The sequence below is a fragment of the Bos grunniens genome, chromosome 1, assembly GCF_055505025.1.
Source record: "Bos grunniens cultivar Pamir isolate PY7600 chromosome 1, Bosgru_T2T1.0, whole genome shotgun sequence".
Taxonomy (NCBI): Eukaryota; Metazoa; Chordata; class Mammalia; order Artiodactyla; family Bovidae; genus Bos; species Bos grunniens.
Window position 1 is genome coordinate 29,541,975 of NC_141165.1, and position 12,747 is coordinate 29,554,721.

Consider the following 12,747-nt stretch of genomic DNA (forward strand, 5'->3'; position numbering starts at 1 on the left):
ACAAGGTTAGCATTTTTTCATTAAGGCAGAATTGATCTTCTTTTGGGTAAGTATTTAGACTCTCGAAACTGCTACAGATGGCAGAATTTTCAGTACTCGGTACTTTAAAAACAAAAAAATTATGGCCCATTCTGATATTCCTTTTTCTTTTTTAACTTAAAATTTTCAAAAGTTAGATCTCACAGTAAATATTTCTCAAATCCTTCCAATGGGATTCATTTTGTACACGTGTTTCTGATGAGGTCACTGCTTGTTGTTATGATACAGAAAAGCCTGTGTCTATTTTAGGCATTTACTGTACATTTCTCCCGAGAAAAGAGTGAGATCGTGTCATCTCATGCTCCCCATCCGCAGGTCACTTCCTGTAGAAATATGGACTAACTTAAACCTCGTGAGTACTGATCTGAGCATCTCTTGCAGCCTCTAGTTATAAGAAACACACCCTGGGAATTTATAATAGCTGTTGAATAGAAGGCGGGAAATGAATTTTTATTTCCTGAATTTGTGTGTGCATTATCTGAGTATTTCATAAAACTTTAATTCTGATTCCTTGATAATACTCCTTCTAGAAGGAAGAATGGAGTAACTTTTCAGTTATTGTTAATAAAAGCCTGGGGTCTTTAGCTTGGCCATAATAGCCTTGACCTCCAAAGAATACCTTAATAGTATTTAAGATTTACATAGCTGTAAATGGTATCATACCATCTGACAACTTTTAGAAAATAGTAGTTCTCTTTGTTTAGTATAACATGTTTTAAAAGCCTAATACAGTGCTTTCCATTCTTGTCTGTTGATACTTGGCTTTCTACTTTCTTGCAAAAACATTGATCTTGATACCTACCATTACTTTTCAAATACGGGATAAGAATATATGGGATCTTATTTTAGTTTTAATTAGTTTTTTGTGTTTTGTTTTGTTTTGTTTTGTTTTTAATATATTTCTCTTCAAAGGTTAGGTGGGCTTTGTTCTTACAGAAGTTAATAAAAAGTACTGAAAATGCAATACTACAGGTATCACTCACTTAATGAAATAGACATTTTCAGCAAGTTTATTATGTGGATTTCTGTTGTTCTGGTTTTTAATTGGTTTACATTATCAAATAGAATCTTAAATGAAACAAAACTTTAAAAATTACATTTAAAAGGTTTCTTAAACTTTCTAATAAAATATTAACCATATTACTAATAGTATGGCCAGTATATTGCCATTTTGCTTTTATTGACTGGAGCAATATTGATTCTTTTTAACCTACAAATAGATAAGTCAGTTTTAATATTTAACAGGGTACTCAGAATATTAATATGAAATAGCATATTATCAAAATGTCACAAAATTTTAATGCCAAAATAAAAGTAATAGGAAATGTCTAAATTTCAGGGGAACCATTCCCAGTAGCTTTGTGTATGTTTATCTTAAAAGAAGTAGGAAGGTGTTTAACTTAAGCTGTTTGTCAGCTTCAAATCACCTTACCATATATAATTCAAAGGTAGTAATAAATTTGTTTCTTCCTGCTTGTTTTTTTTTTAACTAATAGATTATGTTTTCTAGATTTCATTAGCCTAATATTGTCTCTGTAATTTATTAGAATGTTTTCAGTTAAAAGAATGTAATAGGACCAGAGCTGGTAAAGGAACAATAGCTAAAAAACCTGTGGATTATATATCGATTATTTTCTTTACGTTAATGGTTCGCTGACAGTGAGGCAGTGTGTTCATTGAGCTAGCTTTTTACTGGGCGAGGGAGTCCCAGCTGTAGTAAGCTCAGACTCTTCAGGAACAAGATGATGTCATTCTTTCACTTAAATTTTAGTGTGTCACGTTCCATAGGTGAGTCTGTATCTGGAAATGAATTTTAGTTAAGTGAGAAATACCTGTTGTTTGCTTCCTATCATTGTTTATTAACATGTACAAAGCACAATTAAAACTTAATTATGGATAATTAAAAATTTATCCCTAGTAATAATTACAAATATGTATTATAATATTTTTAAGTTTTCATATATGGGGTTTTTTCAGCCTCTAATTGAGGAATTTGAGACTTGGAAGAGTGTTCATAAATTTAGGTACTCAGTTTATATTTTTAGACATAGAACTTTATTTTTTTAGAAAGCTTTGATGCTTAAGTTTGATACCCAGTTTTAGGCTTTCAGAGTTTAATAAAAAGCAAATTTTTTTCTTAAAATTTCCACAGAGTAATTAATAAAAACTATTTTGAGTAATGCAGAGTATTTTGTTGGCTTGTGCTGCTTAGCGGCCTTTTGTTGATAAACTCCTAATATTACTGTACAGACATTTAGCTAATACAGATATTTAGGTTTAAAATAAAGAATTATTAAATTAGGGATATGATCAGAATTCTGATGTCAGGTTCACGTTTGCTTTAGAATGTAATTTAAATATACAATGTAATTTAAATATCTTTAGTTTGACTTTTTCACTTAGAAAAATGAGATTCAAGAGACTTTATTCTTAATTAAGCCAGGCCATGCACAAATCTATTCCAAATAAAATATTTAAACTGATCTGGTTTCATAGTTTTCTTCTCTTTCCTTTTATCAAGAATATATGCATGAAAAGAACCTTTTAAAACATCTTCCTGACACCCTGTTCAGCACATTCAATTTTTATTGTTTTGGTATTGGCTGATTCTTACAAAATTGTTGATCCCTTTCTAGTTTTATATGTATGTATGTAGCATTAAAAGCACTTAAGAGAAATGGAGACTATATAATCATTAAAAAATTATTAAAGGAGTTATTAAACCAAACTTTTGCTTCATTTATCTTAGTTGATAATAGATTCAATTTGAGCATCTCTTTGTGAAACATCTGGCTATTTCTGCAGTATTAATATAGTGGTTTAAAGGAGTACAATTTGAGTTAGCTAATGATCTGACATTATAGAAGGGGAAAGAACCTGTGAGACTAAATTCCAATTAGTAAACAATGTAGTACCACAGCATTTTTGTTCCTGAAAGTACTTTACTAATATTAGTGTGCTGATTATATTTCAAAGCCTTTCTAAAAATAATGTACTTGACCTGCTAGTATTTGATAGAAAGTATTAACAGTTAAGATCCTTAGACATTTTTGCATGTAAGTTTTCACTGAATTTAAAGGCCAATTGAATAAATGTAGGTTGATGAAAGGTAATTCTATGAAATTTGTGTAGCAGCTAATCTTAAATATTTCAGAAGCATTATATTATGAAAACCCTGTTTTGTATAGATGAGGCAATCTTCATAAATTTCCATCATCAAGATTGCATTTCATGTGCTATTTTTCCGTAGCTCTAGGAAGATAGCAAGTAAAAGATACGCACTAGCCTAGAAACATAGAAGAGATCTTAATTTACTACCTGAAATGAGCCACCTTAGGGGACCACCCTTCCACACTGATAGTTAATACATAGTACTTTAGTTTTAAAGTATAATAAAACTACCTTCTACCTTCAGTTTCTCTCTTCAGTGTCTCAAAGTGAAAGGGAAGTTCTGATTTGTAACTTTTTGTATGTTTAAGTTTTTGTATGTTTTTAAGTGGATGAAAAAATAGATCTGCCCTTTTTAACTCTTTAACAGAAACCATATCTCTGTGATACCATTATTTTAACAGTATTAATAAGTGTATGGTTACATAAAGTATTCATAAGGCCAAACAATAATTCTTTCGTCATATAGTCAACTTAAGATCAAATATTGGTAAATGCTGACGTTTATGTAGACTCCATTTTGAACATAGTGATTTGTGATGTTAGTTGGACCCCAAGTAGCTGTTGTAGAGTTTGCATGCTAAAAAGCCCTAGAATACACAAAATTTCTATGTGTCTGCAAAAATGGGTTTCTAAATTTAGAGAGTAGAGGGTGCCCAGAGGGTATTCTGAATGTATTGGAAGATGAATTATATATAATCAGATTTTGTTCTTAAAAAATTTTTTAGTTATGAGTCAGAATTTGAGACTAAATTGAAAATAAAGTATAAATGTTCATGGTTGTGAATGGATTTGTAAAACAAAAGTGTAAAGCATCCATCAGTTTATAGGTAAATATTTATATGCATTTTTTAAAATATAGACTTACATAAAGTTTTAAAAAACCTTGAGGTTAATAGTGTGTTCTTCATTTTTACCAGAGTTCATTTTAAACATGTTTGTTTAGGTTTTACCGCAATCACAGCGACCAACCCCATTTGGCTTATAAAGACTCGATTACAGCTCGATGCAAGGTATGTTAATTCATTAAAGTTGGCTTCAACAAAATTTTTTCTATAAATTTATATCAGTGAGATTTCAGTGCCAGGTATCCAACCATGTTTTTGCCCTCATTTGCTGCTGAATTTGTTTTATTTGGTTTTGAAACTTAGGTGTACCATCAGATGCAAAAGTGATGTTAATTGCAGGTATGAGAATTTCTAGGAAAGAAAGTATATTATGCATTGTGTTTTTCAGTAAAAGAAGAAAAAGGACCTCTTGATCTAGCTTGAGCAGTGATACTTTCATTCACCCCATGTTTGATTATAATCAACCCTTCTAAATACCTAAATTAACTAACTACATGATCAGTGAGTCTAGACTGAGTCTTTGAAGATCATTGCTCAAACTCAAGAACCTTGTACAGCAGAGTGTTCTAGCATGGAATTTAGCTCTCATGTATTCATGAACTTCATCTGTTACCCCAGTCACTTTATGGCAGCAAGATTCATTCATTCAGTGTATCTGTAATGAACAGGTACTGGTAGGTTCTAGAGATATCTCTGGAAACAGTGAGGACCAATTTTAGTGGAATAGTCAATGAATGGTTTTTGAACCCATTTTAAGCAGAGGCACTAGTCAGTGCACACCTCACATATCTTTAAGTTTAGTGCCTGTGGCAGGTTCTGGGAACTGAGAGAAAGGCCAGAAGCGGTATAGCTTAGAGTCCTGCCATCTCAGCTCCCATTGGCCTTCAGAATGAAGGATGGGGAGAGGGTAGCACTTTTTTAAGTAGAGAGATGATCCTGTCTGGTGTGTTGTAATAATAATAATCACATTAATAATTTTGAAACTAATTTAACTCTTCAGTCTGGAGTAGGCTTTATATAAAAGATTTTCACTGTTTCTTATATTTTAGGGTTTGGGAAGCCTAGTGTTATATCTTGTAGATTATAAATAAAACTGATCTAAGAAATCTTTTAACAATTATGCCTGCCTAAAGATATGTTTTCTGCATTTTGTCATGTGGAATTGTATGTCACTTGGAGACTTGAAATGTCTAGTCGTTGTTTCATCTGGAATAATTTTTAGTGAAACCTTAAGTACAGTGTTATGGCAAGACTCAAAGTTTATTTTGAAGTCAGAGAACTGAAAGGTAGTGGTAGATAAGATAACCCAAAGGTTAAAAAGTATGAGATGCCAGTCTGTATTGTACTATTATAAACTACCAGGGGAATGTATGCTTCAGTATTTAGAGGGTGGATTTAGGTGAAAAGTAATAGTAAAGCCAGCACAATTTTTTAGGCTTAGGAGTAGGGTTAATGAAAGGTTGATTTGAAGGTGTGCTGCCTTACAACACTGAGACCGAGAATAGGACGGATATGTTTGCATGTTATCCTTTAGGACTTAGAGCTCTCTTAACTTTCTTGTAAGAAAGAGTCTGACAGCCGAAACTAATTACAGTTGGTTGCGTGGATCACTCAACCAAGAAGGTATTTATTCAGTACCATTAGTTGAGGATAGTTATTCAAGACAGTTACTAGTTTATAAAGTTGGAGGTTATCTGTAGGTTATCAGGTGGGTGTCTTAGTTGTGATTTTATTTTGTTACATCATAAGCAGATTGTATATAATTTATAAACAGTCAGCTTTTCTATTTCTTTCCCTGTGGGTAGAGTTTAAACCCATTTATTACAGATAAAGTTCTATTGAGGGAATCATAGTGAAGGTAATAAATATTTTTATGAACTCAAAATTATATCCAAGAGTAGATGCTGCACCCTTAAGCAGCACTAAGAAAGTTGTCTTGGGCACAGTGCTCAATAAATACTTGATAACTGTAGAAGTCCTCATTCACTATTTACTGAGGTAAAAGAGACAGCCATTACCTTCAAAGGATCATAGAAAATTTAACTTAAATTCACCCAGTGACTTTTGGGGAGAAATTGGGTGGGCTTGGAAGAATCCCTCAGGTGCACTGAAATTACCTTAATTGTACTTCTTAATATTCTGTTGTCAATGGTGTCTCAGTCATTCTTTTTATGTGTTATTAAATGCTAAAGAAATCTTCTCAACTTAGAACTGCATTTAATATAATGTGAGGGGTTTTTATTTTGTTTTTCTCTTGAGCTGCAGTCATGGTGGATTTTGTTGCTTATTCCTACAATACAAACTTCAATGAAACTGGAGATTCAATGTAGTGTGTTTTGCATTCAGTAAAATAAACTACCTTATAAGTTATCTGTCTGATGTGACAGATTTGAGACAAAAGAGTAGGAACTCTAGATGTTTTTAAATTCTCATTTGTACTTCCTCATGAATTAAAGAGGGTTACTCTTGACTATAGTGGCCTCTTCCTGTATATTGTATTTACTTTATTTAAAAACCTGTACTACTTTATGTTAATAAGATTTTTTTCCTTTTTGCTTTTCAGGAACCGTGGGGAAAAGCGAATGGGTGCTTTCGAGTGTGTCCGTAAAGTGTATCAGACAGATGGACTTAGAGGATTTTATAGGGGCATGTCTGCTTCATATGCTGGCATATCAGAGACTGTTATCCATTTTGTTATATATGAAAGTATTAAGCAAAAACTACTGGAATATAAGATTGCTTCTACAATGGAAAATGAAGAAGAGTCTGTAAAAGAAGTGTCCGATTTTGTGGGAATGATGCTAGCTGCCGCCACCTCAAAAACATGTGCCACGAGTATAGCATATCCACACGGTAGGAGGACGGGATGATGTATGTTGTTACTCAGTTGCTCAGTCATGTCCAGCTCTTCGCATGACTCTCAGTCATGTCCAAGTCTTTGTAGCCTGCGAGGCACTGCTTTCCATGGGGTTTCCCAGGCAAGAATACTGTTCAGTTCAGTTCAGTTCAGTCGCTCAGTCGTGTCCGACTCTTTGCAACCCCATGAGTCGCAGCACACCAGGCCTCCCTGTCCATCACCAACTCCCAGAGTTCACCCAGACTCACGTCCATTGAGTCAGTGATGCCATCCAGCCTGTAGTGGGTTGCAGTTTCCTTCTCTAGGCGATCTTCCCAACCCAGGGCTTGAACCCACATCTCCTGCATTGGCAGGAGAATTCTTCACACTGAGCCACCAGGGAAACCCTGAATGTGTATGAGTAAATCCATTAACTCTGAAATATTTTCCCACTTCAGCCAGTGGCCCATTTATTAGAACATTTTACCATTTTACTGAATTATAGTATAACAATACAGTTCATCATAATGGGGTTTAATATGTATGAGTAGCATAAGGCTTTTTTTCCCCCTAAGATTTGTTTATATTTGTTGCTGCATGAGAGCTTTCCTAGTTGTGGCGAGCAGAGGCTGCTCATGGTTTTGGTGAGCTCAGGGGCTTTTCATTGCGCTGTCTTCCTTGTTGTGGAGCGCAGGCTCTAGGCGCATATGGCTCAGTAGTTGCAGCACGCAGGCTTAGTTGTTCCTTGGCATGTGGAATCTGTCCCGACCAGGGATCAAACCCATGGCCCCTGCATTGGCAGGCAGATTCCTATCCAGTATACCACCAGGCAAGTCCTCTGTTCATCTTTGATACCACCTGTAATCTCTTTCCTGTTCTACCTTTTTTTTTAATCATTCCTGTTCTACCTTTTTTTTTTTTAATCACATCTTTTCTCCCTTTTATCTATGTCTAGTATGCAGCAGATACTTTTGTTTATTCTGTCTTCTTTCATAGGTTCCATTCAGGAACCTATGAAATTTTATAATTAATATGCATGATTTTAGCTAGCTAACTTAGGAGTTTGGTGTTGTTAAAATAACTAGTGTCAGTAAGTTACATTTAAAAAAATTACTCCTCGCTTATTCTGAGCTCACGCTTACAATCTAATAAATGAAATGTGCTCAATATTAGGAGGGTATAAAGATATTATTAACATTTTACATAAAATGACTTTTTTTTCCCCCCTATACAGAAGTTGTAAGAACAAGACTGCGTGAAGAGGGAACAAAGTATAGATCCTTTTTTCAGACATTATCTTTGCTTGTTCAAGAAGAAGGCTATGGGTCTCTTTACCGTGGTCTGACAACTCATCTGGTGAGACAGATTCCAAACACAGCCATTATGATGGCCACCTATGAGTTGGTGGTCTACCTGCTCAATGGATAGCACTGCCAAACTGCTCCGCTGTAAAGAGGGAAGACCAAAAGAGAAATTGGACCATGGAGCACCAAAGCCAGCATGGCGGACAGAAGGAAAATAGCGTGGGAACATGGAACTATGCCTAAGTGGAAGTTTGCTTGTAGGAATTAAAGTAATTGTAACCACATTACTTAGTCTTTTTAGTAATGTGGGGGGAAAAAACCGTGGCTGCCTCCAAGAAAAAGCCTTTAGAAGCACTCCTTCCTCAAAATTGCCATTTTCTCTGTCACAGCCACAGGATACTATTGGCATTTTGTTGATTTATGGCAACCAGAGTACAGTGTTTATTCCATGAGCACTTTTCCAGTCTTCTAGACAAAGCCATCCGTAACTATATACTAGAACTATCCAAAGAAAGTATTAACAGTTGTAAATTTCTAACATCCCACTTCTGTATAGTTCCTATGAAATTGGAAAGTAACAATACTAGTATTTACATTTCCTTGAGAGGATTTGGCACTGTATTTTAAAGTTAATTGTTTGGTATTAGTAGTCACTGTTTTTGACAAAAGAAGTAGTATCTAAATATTGTGCTTGCTTTTAGTTTAAAAATGTGTTGGTTTCTACTGCTCACAGGAGTGTTATGTTTAGCCCAGTGTGAACACTAAAATTGCCCAGTGTATCAACTCAAATGGTAATAGATTGGGACAAAATAAGCCAGCAAAATGTTGATTCTTGGCCATTTTGACAACTTGAGCATGTTCTCTTATCTTGTCTAACCTAATGATACATGAATGAATGCAGTGTCTCTTCAGTGACTTACTAATTATGAAGTTGAATTATCACCCATCATACCTAGGTATCATTTTCTTAAAGTGAAAAAAAATGTACTGCTTCTAGATCTTTCTCTGGTTTCACATTAAGAATTTGAACCTTTGGATTATTTCTGGAAGATCTTCATACATTGCATTATTTAGTAGAGAAAATGGTAGTTTTCAGCTTTGCCTTTAAAAGGTGTTTTTCTTCTTAAGGCAACATTATATAAGTATCCAGGGCAGCATAAACATTTATAGAAGAAGGGCCTCTGTTATCTGATTGAGTGGATAGTGATCCTAATTGACTTATAGTTTTATAAATGAACAAACTACTTTGCATAAGAAATTTATTCCATCCTAATTTCTTGAATGGTAAATCATAAAAAAATGCAAGTTAATTCAGATTAAGTGTATTAACAAGAGATAGCTTTTACATTTTGCTGTTGAGATCAACTGCACCTTTTAATACTGTATTATATGTATGGCCCTTGTGAAGATACTTGCTGTAAGTCTATAATATTAAAGACTTTTGCTCATGGTTGTTGCTATACTGGTGTATGAAGCTTATACCATTGAACTTCAGTGTGGTACTCATTTCAGTATACATGAACTGTGCATTGTGTGCAATGGCTTTATCTTAAGAATGACTCTTTGTGAATGCACTTTGTGGCCTTTTGGGAGGTTGGGGGGTAGGGGGTGTGAGTAGGAGAGGATTCCCATGTTGGATTATTTTTTTAAAACGTTGGTTAATGTATTAGGCAGAAACAGTATTCATAACATTTTTTTCTGGGATTTAGGTATATTGTTTGGGGGATCTTTAATATAATAAATGTTTTAAGTATTCTTATGTGTACTCCAGTGCCCCTAACATAAAAAAACGTAGCATGTCATTGCAAGCTTTCTCTGCTATCACCAGTGAAACGCAGTGCCCTGTTAAATTCCTCCACCTTCTTAACTTCCTTGTAATCAACAGTAACTGGATGTTTTTGAGGTGCTTCGATTGGAATTAGTATTCCAGTCTATTTGGAGACCAAAGGCAAATTCAGTTTCATTACCTTTGGGATTATTCATATCTTTTATGGTGAATTTCAGCTTTGACATTTATTGTGAGAAACATGCCAAAAAAAGAAAGCAGTAATAGGGTTTATAACTTAAATCTGTAGTGAAAGTGTCAGCCTATAGTGTTTTGATTTTCAGGTGCCGCTTATACTGCCTAATACAGTGCCATTTGCCTTGTGAAGATCTGTAAACATTAGTTGTATCGAATGTACAAGAGACTCAATAATTTAGTGATCTGAATACCCACAAATGGTTAAGAATGATATGAAAACCAGCAACTAAGGAACATCTTATTTAGTTGTAGCAAATTCATAACAAGTGTCCTTCAAGGATGAACTCATATTCTGTTCCTGTTTGTGTTTGTATTGACCTTGACCTTTTAGTGCATTGTGTTCAGCTTTTAAAAGTGAGTATATTTCTGTGCTGGAAGAAAAGGATCTTAGAGTCTCAGACTTTGTTTCTTTGTGCAACAAATGGAAAGGAGCGATGATGTTTAATTGTTTTGTCCCCCCAAAAGTACAATCTGCTGCAGTTTATGACAGAGATAATTTAACAAAATATATATATATATATATATATAAATTGTATATAAAGTCTGTCTGAAACATTTCTTGGGAGGTGTTTTTTTTTTGGGGGGGGGTGTAGACATTTAAAAAGAAAAACAAAGCATTGAAACTTTTTTTTATTCTGTGTTTTATTTTCATCTATCAGATAACTTTATTACTGTATAAAGGTAGTCAGCACTCTTCAAATTGGTATGTACTTTTATTTGAGAATCTTCTCAGAAAATGGAATTGATCCTTTCAGTTTAAAGCGGTACACACTGAAGAGCATATTCATAGAGCAGCAGATAAAACTCTGGTACTTCTGGCTCACAGAAACAGTTTACTAGATTTCAAAGTGCACATCTGAGAATCACCAACCTGTGATTGTGGGGTACCACACAGTGCTTTTAAATCCAGGGAAAAAAACTGTCACCAAAGCTTGGTTTTCCTTATGTGTGTTACTTTGCGGAACCAATCTTACTAGATGGGACCCCCAAGTAATTGGTTTTTTTAAACTGACACCAAGAGAGAATATCATTTACATTATTTAACTATGTCTCTGTCTCCTAAAACCAAATGCCCATTATGAAATAGCATGGTTATATTAGGACTAGCTGAGTTTGGGTTATTAAGAATAATGAGTGTTTACTCTTTTACTGGAGTATAAATATGTCAGCATTTTTTAGATTGTTTTAGATCACTGAAAATACTGATTTGACCTTGAAAGAATTAAGTGCTAGGAATCAGTTTATCCTGTAATCTTCCGGCATTGTCTGTGCTGTCTTTTGTTGTTTACATGCCCTTCTGCCCAGACTGTTAGTACTATCAGGACCCCTTTGGGGCTGGTGGATGTAATAGTTCAGCCTTTTTCTCTAGTATTGATCATGACTTCAACATTCCTAAGAATACAGATATTTCTAAATGATTTAAATTGGAAAGGGATTTTAATTAAAAGTATTTAATACAGTGTACAGACTTTCAGCTTACACAAATCTCTTCTCCATTGTGCCCTTACATTTCTCAATCTATACTCTGCTTTTTATGCTACTCCTTTTAGAAACTGAAGATTCCTCTTTTACTCGGTTTTTGTGTTAATAAACATTTTGAATGTGTACCCCTGCATATGTGAACATTTAAATTATGACCTGTCAGTTGTAGCTAAACAACTTCAAAGAGTTGATATTCTTTGACCATTTATGTGAGGTTTGCTATTGCATTCCTGTTATGTGGCTGTAAATTATGTGCATTTACTCTGTATTTATGTTGACTAGCTGAATTTTATTTGAGTTGTTAAAATTCAAAAAATTAAAATATACTTATGAAAATCCAATGTCTCATTTTTTAGTTTCATATAATGTATCCTAATATTTGGTATGGTAAGAATATAATCATACTTTCTTATGATTATGTGTAGAGCAAAAGTGCATTGCCTTTTTTTTTTCCAATTGTTAGTGTCCCACCTGCTAGACTTAGTGATAGATGTCTCTGGCAATTAAAAGGTCAAGTGATCCCACTCTTAGTTCAGGAAGAAATTTCTAGTTTCATCCTTTGAGAAAACTAAGAATATTAAAAATTAAACTCGAAAAGAGCTGGAAACTTGTTAGAATAGCTGAATGAATCCACATGTGGTAGATTGAAGTACATTTGTAAGTGTTTGTAGTGCCTATCCACTTTATGTTTTGTCTGTTTTGGTTTTTTTAGATTTTCCCAAATTGTAGCAACCATCAAACTTCACCTAATTTTTTTGGTAAGGAAACCAGGAAAAATTTGCCATGTTCCTTTTCTCAATTTGCCTAAAGCTGGCATTGTTTAGCCTCCTTACAGTATTCTTTGTGGAAACTGAAATAGTATATAGAGTGAAGATATTGGCAAAATAATGGTTGAAGTTGGTATGACTTAGCTCAAATGTCTCGAGTTTAAATGTGAATGTGTGTTCACTACCAGTTACCAGGAGCTGTGATAGAGGAAGAATCTGAATTTATGATTTTTTTAATATGAATTTATTTATTTTAATTGGAGGTTAATTACTTTACAAT

At 34.1% G+C, this 12,747-nt stretch overlaps 1 protein-coding gene across 14 annotated transcripts in view; it reads left to right on the forward strand.

Moving 5' to 3' along the window:
* Positions 1-12,036, forward strand: part of SLC25A36 (solute carrier family 25 member 36) — a 37,213-nt gene extending 25,177 nt beyond the window's left edge. For 3 of the 14 annotated variants that reach the window (XR_015152426.1, XR_015152484.1, XR_015152208.1), the window contains 4 exons: positions 289-391; positions 4,154-4,220; positions 6,619-6,908; positions 8,126-12,036. Coding sequence is in view for 3 of the 14 variants with exons in the window: in XM_086369562.1 (XP_086225688.1) it covers positions 4,154-4,220; positions 6,619-6,908; positions 8,126-8,319 (551 nt within the window). In the remaining 11 variants the exon portion in view is untranslated. Of the gene's footprint in view, positions 1-288; positions 444-951; positions 1,012-4,153; positions 4,221-6,618; positions 6,909-8,125 lie in introns of those variants that run through there. The other 11 variants (XR_015152269.1, XM_086369562.1, XM_086369640.1 and 8 more) reach the window with 9 other exon arrangements.
* Positions 12,037-12,747: the final 711 nt, after the last annotated feature.